This window comes from Colossoma macropomum, unplaced genomic scaffold (genome assembly GCF_904425465.1).
Source record: "Colossoma macropomum unplaced genomic scaffold, Colossoma_macropomum, whole genome shotgun sequence".
NCBI lineage: Eukaryota > Metazoa > Chordata > Actinopteri > Characiformes > Serrasalmidae > Colossoma > Colossoma macropomum.
The window spans coordinates 53,729,457-53,749,587 of NW_023494792.1; the positions used below are offsets into that span (position 1 = coordinate 53,729,457).

General features: G+C 38.4%; 1 protein-coding gene across 1 annotated transcript; it reads left to right on the forward strand.

The window, feature by feature from the left end:
* Positions 1 to 1,370: 1,370 nt before the first annotated feature.
* On the forward strand, positions 1,371 to 20,068 carry cry1a (cryptochrome circadian regulator 1a). Its single transcript, XM_036577597.1, has 14 exons — positions 1,371 to 2,322; positions 10,174 to 10,282; positions 10,837 to 10,979; positions 11,161 to 11,345; positions 13,246 to 13,334; positions 14,263 to 14,403; positions 14,536 to 14,847; positions 15,290 to 15,441; positions 15,647 to 15,849; positions 16,450 to 16,557; positions 17,169 to 17,267; positions 18,685 to 18,762; positions 18,989 to 19,096; positions 19,239 to 20,068. Exons 1-13 carry the CDS (start codon positions 2,165 to 2,167, stop codon positions 19,090 to 19,092), a joined length of 1,881 nt encoding a protein of 626 aa, XP_036433490.1. The 5' UTR covers positions 1,371 to 2,164; the 3' UTR covers positions 19,093 to 19,096; positions 19,239 to 20,068.
* The last annotated feature ends 63 nt before the right edge of the window (positions 20,069 to 20,131 follow it).

A 20,131-nucleotide genomic window follows, 5' to 3' on the forward strand; every position in this document is an offset into this window, starting at 1 on the left:
TGCAAAAACCAGGTCACTTTGAATAAACTGTTTCACAAGAACCTGTGAATATAAAATATCCACCTGTACAGCGGTTTACCTGTCCATTCACACTGGTGACAGTTTTGGCGCTTTACCAAGTCTGGCATGGACGGACAGGATTAAGAGATAAGATCTTTGTCTATCTTTGAGCTCCAGTTTTGAAAATTAGTTTTTTTCCACTTATTTCTCTTCAGCTTTCTCTTTCTTTCCACATTGGATGTTGTATCTAATCTCCTCAGAAATATCTCCTGGAAAATGAATAACTTGGAGTTAATGACTGTTTCGACTGGAAATTAAATAAATGAAGGCTGGTCTCTAACTTTTCCACAGTGCTGTATGCACACACTTTATGTTGCCTTTGGTCACCGCAGGTGCGAAGCTCAGAATTAGTGTGAGTTTACTTCCATCTAGTGGCCCACATCAGCATACCAAGTAGTTCCCTTTATTTTGCCAAAAGGTCTTCGTGGCTGGGCAGGGCACACACACACACACACACACACACACACACACACACACACACTCAGACGGTTACACACACATTATGTAATGGTTTATTTTTCTCATAAGTTTAGAATCAATCAACATCACACAAGAATTTAAGCTTGGTGCCAAGGAACATGTTGTGTCTCCTTTTGTTTGTCTCTCTCTCTCTCTCTCTCTCTCTCTCTCTCTCTCCTTCTCTCTCTCAGTCTTTTTCTCTCTCCCTCTCTTTCTCTCCCTCTCTCCTTTGTGCGTAACTTTTCATTTAAAAAGAAAAGGCACAAGCCTATTTTTGAAGTTGTTAAATTTTCAAAATGTGCTGTTCTCTCCTCACTCCATACGTGGAAAGTGAAAAAAAAAATCTTTTTTAGTCCCAACATTTCAGCAACCTTAAAGAATGTAAATGTACAGTTTTAAATGTGTCCCTTAAGCATTTAACTAATTAAAAATACTTATATGTATGTATGTAAAGGGCCACTGGTCAAACAGCAGTTGGGGAGCGCCCCTCCTTGGGTAACGGAGAAAATGACTACAAGTCGCTTCCGTCTCTGCTCATGCCTGATATCATGTGCCGATCCGGGTACTTTCAGCTCCGACCAATCAACGTCCAAAGGGGAGGATCGCTACTGTAAATGTCGTTATCGTGAGGAAAATTGGCTGTCAAACGCCCGAATCTGTATTATATATTATTTTCTGATCTGTGAGGCGACTTGTGGTGTCAGTCAGGTCGTTTTTTGGGGGCTCCGGCGACGTTTTGAATCAAAAAGCGCAGCGGCGCGAATAATCACACTACAAGAACGTGACACGAATTCGTTTGCGTCAGAACGAGGCGCGGCCAATCAGAATCGTTCCTTCCTAACTGCGTAGCGCAAAGGGCGGAGCCAGCGCGTCCGAGGGAGCGAGTGAGTTATATGGCCGAAAGATCACGGGAGTGTCGCCGTGGGAGAAAAAACGTCCAGAAGCGGACTGAGCGAGGGACAGGAAGGCGAGCACACGAGCTGGAGTCTCTGAAAATGAGCGTTTACTCTTTGCGACATGTGCTTGTTGTTCGCATCTAGCAGCGTCTGAACGGTGTTTTAACGGCTGTTAATATTTACATAACCGGGAGAGTTCTGGATCGCGTGCGCGCGCTCGCTCGCTCGCTTTAGCCTGGCCGCGAGAGCACATTGGTGTTCGAGTAGCTAAATACACACCACGACTTGTCTTGTTCCGGATTTGCTTACTGGGACTAGCTGTCAAACATACATTCGCGTCTGCTGATATTTTCCTCTTTCTCATTTTTCGCCAGTCACGAAAACAAGTTATACAACAGGGAAGGAAGGGAAGTGCGGGTGAAAGTCCGGTCTTAAAGCCCGTCGAGTATCCGGCTCCAGGCGAGCAAGGCGAGCCTACTCGAGGCCAAATGATTCAGCTGGGGCCGCTGTTCACATCCCTCGTCATGATGGAAAGCGTTTTGTTAGAGCAAGGATAATTTTTCATTCCTAAGGAGTTTTAACGCATTTCTACACATTTAACCTCGTGTTATTTCTTAGAACTGCGAAATTATTCCCTATTAAGAGGTCCCCCCCGCCACTGAACCCCTTTGTGACAGTTTGCAGACTTTGTGTTGTGACCGAGATCGCTTCAAAGCATTACATTCTTAAGGGACTTGTCCAGTGAAGTAATGGTCGTAAATACGATCCACTGGTTCAGGAAGGGCTTGAGGCTCCACGACAATCCTTCCCTCAGAGAGTCCATCCAGGGAGCGGACACTGTTCGTTGTGTGTATATCCTTGACCCCTGGTTTGCAGGATCGTCCAACGTTGGAATCAACAGGTGGAGGTGAGGAAGCAGCCTGTGACCTCTGGCTTCTAGCTGTCCAACAAAATGCTCCTAAAGTGGGCATTTAAAATGTACATTCTGCCAATGATCCATCATTTGCACCCATGGTTTCCCTTCTGTGTTAAATTGACCAATTAATGTCCCTGTTTATGTTGATTAATATTATTTATTTGGTTCATAAGTTCTCTGAAACAAATAAAAGTTGCTTTTTTTTCTTTTAATCTATCATATTAAAGGGGAATTTCACTGATTTTCCAAAATGTCTACATAGGTCAAGCATTAAGATGTAAACAAAATCATAACAAGAAGTTTTATGTGAAATGTGTGACTTTCAGTAAGCCTACAGAGTCAGAATTGTTCACAGTGGTTGTGATAGGAACCAGACGTCTGAAACGGTTGATGCTTCTAAAAGATGCAACACAGAAAGCTGTTGCATTAAATGATCAGGAATATGCTGCCTGATGTCTGAGGCACTGTTTTGAAAAGGTTTCGGCTTAAATAGTGGCTTACATACACACACACACACAGACACACACACATACACACCCACATAGACATTATTATTACTATTTTACCATTATCAGTATTACATGTCAAAGTTAAGAAGACTCATGTTGATTGACTGATCATTTTGGATATTAAATAAAATAGCTATATTTACACTGTAGACATCCTTAAACCTGTTTCCTGTCACCACCACTATACAGAAATCTGATTATATAAGTTTTTCTACAATCCATTAACCATTTCACATCAAACCACTCTAAGTGATTTAGTTTAAATCTAAATGGTTGAATTATGCAGAAAGTTTGAATAACTGGTGTAATTCCCCTCTAAATTCAGTCTTTTGGTCACTTTTGGACTGCTGATTTTAACTAAACGATAGGAAATCTAAATCAGATTATGAATAAAAGTACAAAAAATTACAAAAAATAGCACTGTTTTTTTGAATTTTCAAATATTAATCAAATAGATTATCAACACCTAAAGTCCATTTGGGCAGAAATGTACACTGTAAGAGTTAATTCAGCGCTATGGAAGTATGGTTATGTGGATTTATGTATAGATTTAGGAGTACTATAGATTCACTCTTGTGTTGTGATGGTATCATGTTGTTCTGTGACTAGTTGGATTCAAACCAGTGGTGTTATGAGCATGCTTCTTGTTGTCAATGAGACTTCTGACAGCTTCAGTCTTTAGTTTTATTAACCATCCATGGCTTGAGAGGAGATATTTCATTTCTGGTTGATGTCTGTATTTAAAGCTTCAGAGGGAGTGATAACCAGTATCTAGAATGTTGGGTCTGTATGTTGGTGGAATAAGGCTTTCTTATCACAATGTGAGTAAAGCTTTCTTGAACCTGTAAACTATAAATTTCATAGTCTATTTAGGTTTGTGAGTAAGAAGATTTTGATTAGTAGTTGTTTTGCTGTAATGATCACATCGTTGTGGGCAGCTGTGTTACAATATTGAATAATTGTATACTTTCACAAATTAGTGGTGTTTCACTCATTTCAGCCATCGCTGTTCAGAATAATCATCAAAAATTGCAAAGTGCTTATGAAAGAGGATGTTCTGAATTTTCTGGAAGTTTCCAGATGTACATGTTAGACTGTCTTTGGATCCCTACAAAAAGGAAAGTTAACATAGTGCTACCCTCCTTGGGTAATGGAGAAAATGACCACAAGCCGCTTCTGTCTCTGCTCATGCCTGATATCATGTGTCGATCCAGGTACTTTCAGCTCCAACCAATCAACGTCAAAGGGGAGGAGCATCACTCCTTTTAACATATTAAAAAACTCCAGCAGCACTGCTGTGTCTGATCTACTCATACCAGCACAACACACACTAACACGCCACCACCATGTCAGTGGTGTGAATGATCCACCACCCAAATAATACCTGATCTGTGGTGGTCCTATGGGGGTCCTTACCATGAAAGAACAGGGTAGAAGGGGGCTAACAGTGTAAGCAGAGAAGCAGATGGACTATAGTCTTGTAGAACTACAGAGTGCACCTATATGGTAAGCGGAGCTGATGAAATGGGCAATAACTGTAGAAACAAGGAGGTGGTTTTAATGAAGTGGTCAGCCGGTGTATGTACAGGTCAGTGATAGCTGCAGAGAAAGCTGACATCCTGGACCTGGTCTGCCACATAAAAGGAATGGGGCTTGTAGTTGCATCCGCAAAGGGAAGTTTCAGAACCACCGCATTAGGTTATATGTTTTCAGTTGGGACACTTCACTCCAGAGGTGACTTTAACTGTCAGTGTGTTTCTGGCATCAAGCACAAACTCGCTGTTCACTCAGTGAAGCTGAGGTCTCTGCCTCTTATCTTTGAATTTGTGGTTAGTACCAAAATGATAAAAGCACAGACTGTTAAGGGCCTTTTCTCTAGATAGGACAAGTTCACTCAGGAAGTGGCCTTCTTTCTAGGGCCTCTCTCCCCTTCTTGGAACTTAATTATCTGTATTTAATGCTAATGACAGTTGTTAGATTTCCCTTTGGGGCGTTCTTCTCCTCTTCTTGGAATGTAACATTTAGAATTCACCATTATTAATATTTCTAACAGAAATGTGCTGTATAATTTAACATCATTTGCCACTCATAGCTCACAGAAATGAGCAAAGAAATGATGGCAAACACATGTATTCAGTCAATGCCACATTTGCGAGCATTAGTAGAAGAAGAGGTGCTTTATATTGAGTTGAATTTGATGAAAATGTATTATTGTCTGTTGGATTCCATCTCTGGGTGTTGCTCTTTGTATGTCTCCTCTGTAGGTACGACACTATCATCTTCCCATTCACCCTCCTTTTCCGCACCCACTATACAAGCTGTCATGTCCTTACATGTTAGATTTTTACAACAGATTTATTGTCTGAAAGACGTTCAGGCAGTAACACATCCCATCTTTTTGATCCATTTCCTGTTATTTTTTCCCCAAGTATTTTTATTAAATGTAATTCAAACATGTTAGTATACAAATTTGTGTTTAATAGTAATTTAACTTCATTTTCCACCACAAATACCCATTTTATTTGCCCCAGCTGTGCATTCCTAAAGCTTCCCATCAGTCCAGTCCGCACACCCAACAATAATATTGGCCTTTTTTGGTCCATTTCTAAAACCGCAGAGTAGGTTTTTAGGTTAAAAGACAATCCAAAAACAACTTTCAGGAACTGGATTTTATCCATGGCTGCTCAACTTAATCCTGGGCTGCTTGCTAGATTTTCTTTCACTATTGTGTGACTTGTATCATTAGTTGAAGTCATAGCTAGACTAGGCCTATATTTATCTATAATGTTACCTATTTTTAAGTAAGCTGAAGTAGTTAATGAATATACAGTTTGAGCCAGCCAAGGACACACTGCATTTGAATGCTGTGCATGCACAGCCATGCATGTGTTAGGCCTCATATTAGTGTATTTATGTAGCCCAAAAAAGCACAGGCTTCAAGAAAAAGAGCAAATAGACAATGTTATTGCCTTTATTACCTGTTGCTCGCAAAAAAAACTTTTTAACTAATAAAAATGTCTAAAAATGGCCTTAAAACTTCATGACTGGTGCAGACAGTAAATGGCATTTCAAGACACTTTCTCTCTATTAGAGAAAGAAACTTAGAGAGAGTCCTTATCTCAGTCACAACAACCCTCTCAAAGATGATGTCCATGAAGAGAACAAACACCACAGCACAGACTTCATAGAGACACAAAATAAAGAAAAAATAAATATATAGTACTGTGCAAAAGTCTTAGGCATCTAAAAGTATTTAAAACTATTCATCTTGGCGGTAAGTGTGCTATATAACATTAGATTAAGGCAAATGAAATAATAGTTGATATATTGTGAGCTAGTTTGGAAAACAAACTTTGGTTGCTAATTTCCCCCTGATACCCCCCCACCAGCCATCACAGAGTTTTATTAAATTATGGCACCAGCACATTTGATTTAATGTAATGAAGCATTGATTAGACAAACCAGGTTTATGATGACAACATGCAGAATGATTAAGCAGTTCCCATGTGGTTGCTATGGTGTTGCCAAATTGGTTGCTATGGTATTTTAGTTGGTTGTTATGGTACACATGGTGGTTGCTAGGTGGCTGCTACATGACTGCTATGATATTCAAAGTTTGGTTTGTGATTTCTTCTGATACCCCCAGCCATTGTATGGATTTATTACATTTTGTTACCAGCACAGGTTTTTTTTTTCTTTTTTTACATTTTTGATTTAACATATTGAAGCAATTGAAGCAACTACAAGCAGTAGTAGGCTTCCGCTTCCTTGAGAAGTTGTTTTGAAATGGTAAAGTTGACCTACATAAAAACACTTGTTATTATGTTGTTATAATTTGTATTTATTGTAATATTAGTCTTTGCTCTGAGCAAATACATGCTTACTGCTCAGATAAAGAACTTTTTACGTCTAATTGTAGTATTGTATATTCCTGGATGTCAGAAATATATTCTTAATAAGTATATTCTGCATTTAAAGGTGTACATTTGATTACAGGAGATAATCTTGACCTCTTCACTAGTACAAGTCGCGCCTTTGACTAAATGTTTATTTCTGTAAAAGATAAAAATCTGTTGTTTGATCTTGTATCACCCATAGTTTGGATAAAAAAAAATCTGCATCATTTGCATTGGCAGATATAAACAACTTGCCAAGTTTAGTCCTGCGTTATATCCAGAAAAGTCTGGTATTGTGCCCTAGTTTTGCAGTTGTTTTCTGTATTGAGGTGCTTTATTACTAAATTGAAAACTTAGTCTGCTGTTTAGATGGTGTTTCTCTTCAAGGACTTCAAATGGACATTCATTTCCATTTCTCTAGTTTAGCCTCATCCACTGTATTTTCAAACTATGACTGTATACCCACTTATTATTAACAGGATAATGCAGTCTACTACTGTGCCTGTTACCTGGCAACAGCAAAGGACACCATCACAGCTTATGGGTCTGTGGGTTTTATCTCTGTCAACAACAGACTATTTTTGAAAATGTTCCATATTTTTTGTGTGGGCAGGAGGAGTAATAATGTTCTGCACTCTGTCCACTTCTTTTGTATGTGTGCTATTTTGTGGTACCGAATTCACTGAACAGTAAAGTGGCTGAGGAGATGAGGGTTCAAGTACAAAAACACTGGGCTATTAGAAGAGCTGCAACCAACCACTGGTTTGGTGATCAGTTTTATATGTCAGTTACTTCTTTCGTTGATCCAAAAGAAAAAAAAAGTTTAACACAAAGCTCTTTTAATAAAATAAGAATGTTAATACTATAAATCATATGAACAAAGAGATAAGCCTGGCTGATCTTCCACCAAGGGGTTTCTTCCTTGGCACAGGTGGCGCTGTGAGCTCGTCTAAATTAGTACCTCTTGTTCTGCCATCTCTAGAGCATACAATTCTTTATGCACCAGACAAGAAAACAGCAAAAGAAATTAAAAATTAAAGAAATCTGAGGTTTATATGTTTTAAGACCATTCCGCTTTGGAAGATTTCCATTGTGCACCACTTGTCACAGGTGCAGCTTCTGAAAAAGTTCATCAGATGAAATCATACTAGACTATACTCAAGATGTGCAAGAGTTTATGGCCACTTAAACTCACTTTTATTGATCAGATGCATGACTGAGCAGGTGTACGGTGTTCCTAATAAAGTGACCAGTAAGTGTATGTTCCTTTGTAATTGACAAATGTTATGTAATCAGTTATGCTGACAGGATGGATTTAAGGTCAGGAAAAGAGGCACGGAAATTTTGCACTATTCTTAGAGAGTCCATCATCTTTGAGGAAATATATTAGTCCATAGTGTGCTCACCATCTGTTCCTGGCAGCTCTGGTTGAGCTCATTTGTTTAAGGTATGTTTCGTAGAGCCAAAAAACTAATGAAGAAGCTTCACGATTGAGCAGCAGTTGATTAGAGATCCGTGTTAGGTTGGCCAGAGGTTTTCTGGAGGTTCACTAGAGGTAGCGGAGAAGTTGGCCAAAGGTTGGTGTGAGACATCAGCCCAGGCGGATGAGTGGGCTTATATAATGTGTTGTAGAGGTCATAAAATGTTTTTACCTCAATCATAACCAAGCCTCAAAACTCACGATATTTGGCCTGCAGGTGTTCACTTTCATTCTGTTTCTGCACCGTAGAGGAATTTAAACCTACAACCTTGTAGTCATGGATTTGTGGTAACTTACCTCAGCAGCACAGCCACTTCTCGTACCACAGCCTTCAAAATCCTTTAAACGGATTAGGGTTACTATGCTCGCAAGGTTTTTGAGCCTACAGTGAACCATTCAGTGGGCATTCCCTGTTTGAATGGAACACCCAACCATATCAAACCAAAAATAACTTTTAAGAGTGTAGAACATAAATTATATTAGAGCTAATAAGCATATGTGAAAAATAAAAAATCCAGAAAAAGTTTTACTTTTAATAATAACAATAATAATAATAATAAGAAGAAGAAGAAGAAGAAGATATTGATGTTTTCATTATTTTAAAAGGCAGTTTTACATTATCAGGACAACTGGGACAGATTCCATTTCTAGTAGCCAAAGCCATAAAACCTTCATACTGAGTTTTGACATAAAAAAGATGGTGGTTCCTGTAGTTGGTTCACTGCTTTTAGTGATTGGATCACCAAGCTGGATCAGAGCCACAAACTCAGCATGCACACATACACACAGCACTGCAGGGCTTCGATCAGCACCTTTGAGGTGGTGCTCAACGTTTTACCAAAAAGGTCTAATATCCAAAGTCACAATTTAAATTCTACATAACGATTTCAGAATTATCGATGGATTGATAAGTGGTCCCTGCCCTTTAATAATGTTGAGACAGACAATAAACTTCACATAACTCATGGAGGTAGTTACATAGGTGTGGAGTGTACTTGCTGTGCATTGTGATATGATGTTTAGGTCTGTGAGGTGGTCTTTTTCACTTCCTGTTGTTTGTGTGATTTGCAAACAGTTCACATGGATAAAATGTGTTCACATATGTTCAACACAGTTATCGGCAAAAGTAAATGCACTTAAAGACAAAATTCTATTGACCTAATGTATTTCATTTAATGATGTATGCATTTGAATCAAGCAAATTCAATACATCGTTTTACTTCGAATACATGTATTTTGGTGTGGTCTTCTGTTGTCTTTATGTCTTTTTTTCCATTGTTCTTAATGTAACCTCACAGTACAGTTTCATTTTCATCCAAGAATCATAAATCATCTCTCACCCCGCCCTGCCCTTCAGTGGATGAAATTAGAGATGTGTCTACAGTGACAGTTTCATTCTTCAAGCTCCTGATCTGGGATCTGTGTCACTTGCTCATTCATATTAAATGTGCTTTAGAGGAGGAAACATTGTAGCTGGTCCAAAATCAGGTTCAAAGAACTGATACTACCTGAAGTGCTTTCCACTGAGCTATGGTCACAATCATCTTTTCCTAAGAGCAGGAAGCTCCATTCAGCTCTCAGCTTGTATTAGATTACCCTTTACATAAGGGCTGGCATTTTCTGCTGATGGCACTCCTGTGTGCAATAAACACAGCAGGATTGTTCATTTGGCATCTCTTACCTTCAGTTAAAGCACTGCTGTGTGCAATTAAGATTCATCATGTAGTTAAGAGCAATTACACTAATGACACCAAGCTGATTCTAGTGTGATGTTCATTTACACCACTACAGTGTCTGCTCACACCCTAAATCCAGATAACTACAGTTTATTTCAGGGCTTTGTGATATTATGTGCTTTGAGTAGTTTGTGTGTGTACCACAACCTACTAATACTAATAAAATAAATGTTATATCTGTTAACATTTCTGAAGCTTACTGTCCAATTTATATTCTACAGGTTCTTACTGCAGTGTCTGGAGGACTTGGATGCCAGCCTCCGCAAACTCAACTCCCGCCTGTTTGTAATTCGGGGCCAGCCCACTGATGTCTTCCCCAGACTTTTCAAGGTAATCCCATGTTTATCACCTAGAGAGATGCGATTAAGATACGCTGCAACACATTTAATGTGAACAAAACCATTTTTTAAAATTAAATTAAAACTCCTGATTAAAAAAGTCTCCACTGTTGCTGTTAATTACCTTAAAACATAATCCACATAAACTATTAGCAACATAGTTTAACTTTGTATGGTAGTTGCTGGACTTCAGCTCGCTTTGAACAAGCACAAAAAAGGCGTCTTGAGCTAAGCTGTTAAGATGAACACTGGCAGAGCACCATGCTTTGCATACAGGACACTGTCTATTCTAATTTGAAAAAGATTTTATATGAATAATTTCAGCTTTAATTTGATAATGTTCCTCCTGAAGAAAGAAAGAAACCTAAAATGAGTTGAGGTCTATACTGTAGAATACAATCATAAATGGATTGTATCAAGTTCTTCTGGTTGATGCATTTCACTGTCTTGGTACAGATAGAAAAAGGGAATAGAGCTGGTGCAGGATTTTATTTATGTATTATTTTTTTTACCTGAGAATTACTATATTCTGCACTTATTCCACAGGAGTGGAACATCACTCGTCTGTCTTACGAGTACGACTCGGAGCCTTTTGGGAAGGAGCGAGATGCAGCCATTAAGAAGCTGGCCAGTGAGGCAGGCGTGGAGGTGACAGTACGCATCTCCCACACGCTCTACGATCTGGACAAGTATGTACTCCTCAAATCATCACTCTTAACCTCTTAGCCCTTGGCCATAGACACTGCTGAGCTGCCAAGAGGTTACAGAACTGTAGTTCTTTCCTTTTTTACTTGTCAACATATCTCTCTCAACTTCTTATTCTCTGTATTTACTTCCTCTCTCATCCTCCTTTTGTTGTTGCTCTCTCAGGATCATAGAGCTCAATGGCGGTCAGTCTCCACTCACCTACAAGCGCTTCCAGACGCTCATCAGCAGGATGGAGGCGGTGGAGACTCCGGCTGAGGCTATCACAGCAGAAGTCATGGGCTCCTGCACCACACCGCTTTCTGATGACCATGATGAAAAGTTTGGGGTTCCCTCCCTGGAGGAGCTTGGTGGGTCTCTCAGATAAAGATTTCAATTTACTTATCCATGCTAGGTTAGACAACCTTTACAGTACAGTGAAAGTTTAGTTGAACTTAATGAGAAATCCCAATATGTATATTTGTTTCATGTTTTGTTTTTTTTTATTTCAAATTTTATTTTAATTAATTAGATTTTTAAATTTCTATGTGTAGTTAGTTTAGTAAGCTGTTTTATCATCACAAACAAGCGACATTAATGCCATAGCCTACACCACTACCTCCTATAGCATGACTGCAGGTGCTCTCAGGGATTTTGTCAACAAGAAAAACAAGCTACACGTTGATTGCAACAGAGAGACAAACAGAGGACAAAAATCTTTGTATTCCAACCAAAGAAGAAGCCACGCAGAGTCTCTATAAAGTTAAATGTTGATTCAGTCACAGATGCATGCTGTAGCTGTAATGCAAGATGAGATTACTTAACAAAAAATAAAATAAAAGGTAAAACCTAATAATATGTTCTGTGACATGCATAAAAATAACCTGTGTGACGTACTTGCCTTCTTATGGTCATTTACATAAAAGTACATTGGAATGCACTAATGCCCTTATGTTACTGTTGTTGCAGTGATGAGAGGTCCAGCCAAAGATTTGCTGTCTCATGGTCGAAACCTATTAGTTTATAGGGCTAATTTTTTACTAGGTGAAATTATAATGAGGTATAGTGGCCTAAAAATTGCCAGTGTTTTTAAAGGAGTATTGCACTCTAAATTTACATGTTTTAAATTGTATGCTACAGTTTCTTATTAAATTCTTAATAATTTAAGTTCTGTCAAACTTGTCCAACCTCATAGCAGTAGCTACAGAAAACAGTTTCTACCAAAGAATGCATTTGTAGGCAAAGCATGGATGGGCCCATTTCTCTTCATGGAGCCAGAGCAGCATTAGTGCAACTGTAATGATGCTGCAGTCGCATGCAGACCTTGCTTAACTACATAAAGGGCAGTCTGTAAGAAACTGGACATTGACAGTTCTTATTGATCTGCCTTTGTGCAATGATTGTGATGTTAAATTGCCACTGCTAGCTTTAATTTGAAGATGCATGGTGCACATTCAGTGAACCATGAAAAAAAATAACTGCCCTTATTGTTAGATGCCAAAAGTAAAAGGACCTCTGGCTGCTCAGCCATTTCTTGGTGTTTTTGTATTATTAGTTAATTCACAAGAGAGAAAACAATAACAGATTTGAATGTAGATGTTTGTATCTGTAGTCTTTTGCTGTTGTCTCTCCATATTAGGACCAATGGCTATGGCAGTAAATCAGGCCAACTGAAAAATCAGAGTAAAGTTACAAACATAGCTACAATCATTGGTTCTGTCCAACCTTCACATTTTTTTTATGAAGCACGGCCACACTGGTAAGCCTAACAAAGCAAATATATACTGAACTGAAGAATATTTTCAATTGTGTATTAACCACTTTTCAACTACTGAACAGATCAAAAACATCCTCCTGGATGTGTTTAGACATAGATGTGCTTACCATAAATAGAAAAATAAACCGACATGACCTAAGAGGGTTTATCAGAAGCTACAAACCAACAGTCTGTCCCATTATTATTCTCTATCACACAGCTGGAAAGAAAAGTTTGGGGAAAAAGGAGTTGCTCATGACCCAAAGAATATTGTCTCAATCTGTGAAACATGGTGCATTTGGCATGTATCACTGCCAGTGTTGGTTCACTTACATAGGTACTTTGACTCTTCTCAAGTAAAAAACAGTAATTCTACTTAATGGGGAATTCCATAGATTTTCAGCATTCCCCACAACCATGTTCTTACATTTTTTTTTTTGTTACGAATTTCAGTTCTATGTAGCCCATGACAAGTAAGTAAGTAAGTGTATGCTGGTTTGGTCTTGTGTGTGCAGGTTTTGACACAGAGGGGCTCTCCTCAGCTGTGTGGCCTGGAGGAGAGACAGAAGCTCTCACGCGCCTTGAGAGGCACCTGGAGAGAAAGGTCTGGAAGCTTTATTCACTATCAGAGTGCACTGACTCGACCCACTGATGGACTTGCCTTTAAGCAACTTTGACATTATTTATCGATGTTATACACATGTGCACATTCGCCATAGTAAACTGCTACCTGCCTGTGAAACTGGAGCTTTTTGTGTGCTACCAGAAAAGAATACAATGCTGCCTGAGATTGTAGTCGTCATTGTTAAATGCAGTATAACAGTTTTTTAAGTAGTGAGCAAATATATTCATGAATGAATTTGGATCATTAATGTCTCATGTTAAATTTTGGAAAACTTTGTTTGATCACAATAATATGGAAGCCCATTCATGACAAAACAAATCATGCCTAGATATTTTTTTTCTCAGTTTCTGGCAGCAGTATGTCAAAGTTTGGGGTATTTCATTAATTTCCACAAAATTTTGACTTGAGATTGAAGTATTACTTTTTATTTTAATTTTAACTCAAAATCTTGAGATAATAAGTAAAATATTTTGAGAAAATTAGTTGTTTTGATGTACAAAGTCACAATTTTGACATTCTGCTGCAAGAAACTGAAGGAGGAAGAAAAGTGACTTTTCTCCTCTACCTGGTGGGAATGGACTTCCACAGAGTGACAGCTGAATTTTTAAGTTTGCTCCAGTGCATACATTACCTTGCTTAAATTGTAATTTTTGACACATCTGTGATTTTTTTTTTTAAGCTTTCTTGATTATTTTCATATCAAAATTGCTGTTGTCACAAAGAGGAGAGTAGATTAGAAGACAGAAATTGCCATTTTTAAAGTGTAAACCTGATTATTTTATTAATTATTTTATTAATTATGTATGTTCAGTTTGCTCCTTTTTATTTTCTTTGTTGTGAAATGGTGTAATGTTACAGTTTTAATATTTTTCCTGGACAGTCACTAATCCAAAGTCCCACTTTCCAGGCATGGGTGGCCAATTTTGAACGTCCCAGAATGAATGCCAACTCCCTGTTGGCCAGTCCCACTGGTCTCAGCCCCTACCTGAGATTTGGCTGCCTCTCATGTCGACTCTTTTACTTTAAACTCACCGACCTGTACAGGAAGGTATGGACTTGAGCACATACATTGCATATATAGAGTAAAACAAGAATTTAAGACCAAATCCTCAGTCAATAATGACTGGAGAGCCTGAAATCACACTAATCTCTGTTGCCTCTCTCTCCCCTCGTCTTTCAGGTTAAGAAGAACAGCTCGCCCCCTCTGTCACTCTATGGCCAGCTGCTGTGGAGAGAGTTCTTCTACACAGCCGCCACCAACAATCCACGCTTCGACAAGATGGAGGGCAACCCCATCTGCGTGCAGATCCCCTGGGACCGCAACCCGGAGGCACTGGCCAAATGGGCAGAGGGCAGGACAGGCTTCCCCTGGATTGACGCCATCATGACCCAGCTGAGGCAGGAGGGCTGGATACATCACCTGGCCCGACATGCCGTAGCCTGCTTCCTCACTCGCGGAGACCTGTGGATCAGCTGGGAGGAGGGCATGAAGGTACCAACTAGGGCCCTTAAAAACTAGGGATAAGCAAGTTATCATTTTGTAATTTAGCTGGTAATAATGTAAATTGTTCTACAAAAAATAAATAAATCAGTCTTAGCTGCATGCAATAAATGAATATCATACTGTCTGTTTTATTCATGACAATATTTTTTTTTCTTGTTGGAATATATGAATACTATTTGTTTAAAAATAAATACCAAAAAGGATTACAATGCCCATTCCTAATATAAATGTGATTATGCAAGGGTAAATCCTTGAATGTAACAAAGAATCTTCAGTTTATATTTTTTATATTACATAGAAAAGTTTCTTCAAAAGTCTTGCAAATGAGGTGTAGTTACTCGCTTGACCCACTAGGTGTCTCTACAGCCCTATACCAGGAATCCTAACAAGCCAGAGTAAAACAGTGCTCACATGCAATGTTGTGTCCCAGGTGTTTGAGGAGCTGTTGCTGGACGCAGACTGGAGTGTGAATGCAGGCAGCTGGATGTGGCTCTCCTGCAGCTCCTTCTTCCAGCAGTTCTTCCACTGCTACTGCCCAGTGGGCTTCGGCCGCCGCACGGACCCCAATGGCGACTACATACGGTGGGTTTGGTTAGAGGCTCATTTGCATATCTAAGGCTTCAAAATCTACTACTACAAGAACCAGTATCACAATAATGGTTAACAAACAATTTATTGTGTGGCACCCAGTGTCCTGCTTAGTTGCAGATGCTCCAGTTCATGTCCCTGTGGAACTTGTAATGGCAGGAACTGACACAGGCCCATGCTTTCTCTTTTTGTCCTGTAGGCGATACTTACCTATCCTGAGGGGATTTCCTGCCAAGTACATCTATGACCCCTGGAATGCCCCAGAAAGTGTGCAGAAAGCAGCCAAATGTGTGATTGGTGTGCACTACCCCAAACCAATGGTACACCATGCAGAGGCTAGCCGCCTCAACATTGAACGCATGAAACAGATCTACCAGCAGCTGTCATGTTACAGAGGCCTGGGTAAGTCAAACAAACCAGATCTGGTTTTTGATAGAGCACTGTGAACAGTGCCTGAACATTATGAATTGTTATTGTATGTCATGATCTAATCACATGACACCTATCAGTGTACTATCTAACAAGGTTTGAGTTCAGGAATGTCAACTAAAAGCAAAAATGAAATTAAAACAATGTCTCCATCATTATGAAATAACCTTTAGCAAAAAAAAAAACTTTGGTGTGTCAGGGTGATTTACCTATGGATTTGTGTAAGACAAGAAATGCAGAGTTAGTATTAGAGTAATTAAAAACATAAAAGTTAGTAAAAAAAAAAATTAAGCAGAAAAAAGAGAACAGAACAGTTGTGTTAGTAGCTTGTTGGTAATAATAATAGTAATATTTTTTATTTAGATTGCACTTTTTTTTTAAGTTTGCAAAATGCTTTACAGAATGATTTAAAAACAAACAAAATGCAGGACAATCAAATAGTAAAGTACAGAATATGGGGGTGGGGAATAAAGTAAAATACAAAAAAAAGAAAAGAAAAACTGCTAACTATAAATAAGTAATGAATTAATGAAATTTAGCCAAAAAGTTATAACTGAGGCTTGACATTCTCAGGTTTGCTGGCGACGGTGCCCTCCAACCCGAACGGAAATGGGGAAAACTCCACGAGCATGATGGGTCTCCCGCCTTCAGAGACCACCCAGGAGGCTTGTGCATCTTCAGGTAATATCTCTCAAATAGTTCACCGAAAACATTGCAGCTGATAGTAAATGTGTGCTTACATGAGCCAGCTAGCATGAATTTGATTTCATAAGTTAACTGGGCTCTGCTGTCTCTCTTCACTAAGACTAGCATTTTTGATTAAAAGAGCACCAGGTCCTTTAACATTTAAAAGGCACTAATACTAAAGAAGATCCGGAGCTCTCTGGCTGATGTGCCTAAACACAACTGCGCACAGGCAACATCACATTCACCCAGTCCAACCACATCTGGACAAAGATACACTGCAGAGACTTTTAAACTCAGCATGCATTTCTTGTTGTAGGTCTACAAAAAAACTTAAACTACGTGATTATCAGTTAAGTAAGTCACCTGAGAGCAGTATGTTTATCAGCCAGAGAAAGACAATGCAACATTTTCTTTCTCTAAGTCGCAGACATTATTTCTCTGGAACTAAGAACAGGCTCTGCAGGTTTTGGGCTGTATGAAGCAAATAGATTCTTGGATCACTTGTTTTGTTTAACCAAAGTCGCCTACACAGTAACCCATATGAACATGTATCTTAGATTAGAACTCAGTTGTGTGGTAATAAGGCCTTCTTGCTTTTACTGTAGGATACCAAATGGCTGCAAATCCTCAAGGGGAGTGGCGCAGTGGGATGATGGTGTACCCCCAAGCAGACACACAACCCAGCAGCAGCACACAACAACAAGGTACACACACATAAACATATATATTGTCACTGTCATAACAAAACCTTGTATGTCCAGAAAAGTAAGTTCACAGGAGAATGGAAGAAAAAAAATAATAAAAAGATGATTCAAGTTTTCAAGTTGAAAACGTTTAACTGACTTGGACTTTGTACTAAAATCCTTTTGCTTTGAGTGACTCCATACCTTACCTTATTATTTTATCAAAATAATTGATTAAACATTCCATTTTGTCAATTTAATGTAAAGTTTCAATGCATACGTCTGAAACTTCACCAAATGTTTTGGTAATGACTTTTTCAGTAATGACATTTTAACTAATTTTGAGCAGAACTCAAAAAACACTAGCCAGTATATAGCTAGCAAACACAACTTTGAACACTTATACACACAGTTTTTTTTTTCCATTCAAACACAAAAAAGTTTACTTAATTGCAGAAGATGTTTTTCAATAGTGACAATTTCTGACGTTACACCCTAATTTTCAGACTTTGGGACACACTTACTTTATACACACCACATGGCCTTGAGGGACAGGTTTTATTTTTAATTTAAAATGAAACTCTTGATAAATAGATAGATAGATAAATAGAATCATTCAACTTCACTTTAAAAGAAATCTAAAAGATCTTTTTTGAAAAACAACACTTTAATAAGTTAGTATTATTTTTGTAAATTTAGGGGTTAGAGTTTGGGACAGACACCTGACAGAAAGTACCCTATAAATGATGGTTTTGTAAATATTTAGCTTATTGCTATTTCAGATAATGCCTTAGGGTTCAATAGATTATGATGTAAGCTTTGTAAATACATAATTTATTTTTTTTTTATGTTTTTTTTTACTGTGGAACCACAGTTTGAACTTATTGTGTTGTATGGTCCATATTTATATAGGTCACACCTGGCTATTCAGAATGTTTTAATGCAACTGGGCATGTTTTCTTTGCTGGTTTGCAAAAACTCCACATATTACTAAACAGAAAGCTGTTAAGATCTACACGAACTTTTGAAACAAATACAAAACTGAAAGAACAACGGACAGAGAACTTATCTTGGGAACAAAGACAAACCCTACATATTTCATCCCTTTGTTAAGTCAGCACTCACCAGCACTCAACTTTCAGCTGTTTACATTAGATTTTCTGAAAAAGCATTGATGTGATAATATTTCACAAGACAGTAGTTTGGAAAAGAACATTCATAAACCATTATTTAGGCAAATTGCTTTTCATAAAAGGAAGACAGACACTTTGTGATGAGCGCTGGAGCTAAATATATCCAAAGTATTAGTGATTAGCTGTTTTTTGTTCACAAACTTTTGCATGTTTTTTTTTCCTTACATAATTGTGAAAAAAAAAACTTTCTGACCGTGCTTTGAATTCTTAGCATGTCTTGATTGAACCTTTTTGCTTGTGTGCAGGTTATTCAGGCAGCAGTGGTGGAATGATGTGCTACAGGCAGGAAGCTCAGCAGATACCTGGTCCTGTGCTACAGCAAGGTAAAGATCTCCAGTTACTAAGAAATACCCAATACTTATGGGATTTGTAGTTTTAAATTTCAAATGTTACATATTATTGCAATGATTTGACCTGAAACGATCTGAGGGCCATTATGTCTAAAGTGACAAACAGCCATTCATCGTCCTGGATGTTTCTAATCTGGTTGGAAGGAAAGTATAGTCCTAAATTAAAAGTATAAACAAAGCGTCCTGTCGTCTTTCTTAGGGCGGGGGCTCCACTCCAGCACTACTCAGACCTCTGGGAAACGACACAGTGAAGAGTCTGGACCCACTACGGGCTCAAAAGTGCAGAGACAGTGCAGTCCTTAAACAGGTCCATTATTGTTATGTTATTGTTATTATTATTATTATAGCTATTATTATTATTATCATTATTATTATTATTATTATTATTATTATTAGCATTAGCAGCAGTAGTAGTAGTATAATTGTATCTGTGTATCTTTTTTCAACAGTCTACACAGGCTGAAGTTCTCAGATGTGGCGTTTTGACCTGGAGCAACTGTAGCTCACCTGTTACACACATGCATATACATTATGATGTTGTTGTTTTTTTTTTGTTTTGTTTTGTTTTGTTTTTCCCAGGAAGGTTGTGACTATTAGGAGTGCATGATCCTCTCTGTAAGCACATCCACACATTTTTAAACAATGGGACTGTATGATATTATCACTTGGACTACACCCCCCGCTGATACCAGCATCCTAATCATCTTTGGAAAAACGTGGTTCACTGCCACACTATTCTGTCAGTGTTGATGAGTGTTAGGACTCTTCTTGGGACAGAAACCTTTCTGTATATAAGAATTTGTTGAATACTCACATACAAACTGTACATATTTGATATTGTATGTGCTTTCTCTATTTCATGTAGTCATAGACCCATTGATATATTTTTGATATAAATAATCATTGTGGATCGACTGTAATCTGTTCTTTTTTGCAGATGTAAACATTAAAGAGCATTTGTAGTCTGTCCATTCAGTACATGGTGAGGCTTCTCTCAGTCTGCTTGCTTCAGTGTCTCCCTCACTCCCTTTCATCCTTTATTTTGTCCCTCTCTTTCTCTCTCGTCGCCTCTGTTTTACCTGACTGTTTTCTATTCCAGCTTTTTTGTCACTCTGGAGTCTCTCATCATTGTTTCTCCTTTCTGTTTGTCTTCCCTCTCAGCTTTTTCTGTCTCCTCATATGGTTGTCATCATTGTGCACTAAATTGGGGTGTTATCACTTTGTGCTTCTTGTCCACTCATGTTGTGCTTGTTTAATAAATAAAGTATAATGTACAGTGGCTTGCTTGTTCTTTTTTTCAAGAAAAGTGCTCTTTCTCAGTTTAATGTTTGAATCATTGTCA

Bases quoted from the DNA above. Each gene is read 5' to 3' on its own strand.
- cry1a (XM_036577597.1), top strand. From the start codon at position 2,165: ATGGTCGTAAATACGATCCACTGGTTCAGGAAGGGCTTGAGGCTCCAC. The intron at 15,850-16,449 runs GTAAGTCAAACA...TGACATTCTCAG, and splicing joins GTCATGTTACAGAGGCCTGG to GTTTGCTGGCGACGGTGCCC. The intron at 18,763-18,988 runs GTAAAGATCTCC...CGTCTTTCTTAG, and splicing joins TGGTCCTGTGCTACAGCAAG to GGCGGGGGCTCCACTCCAGC.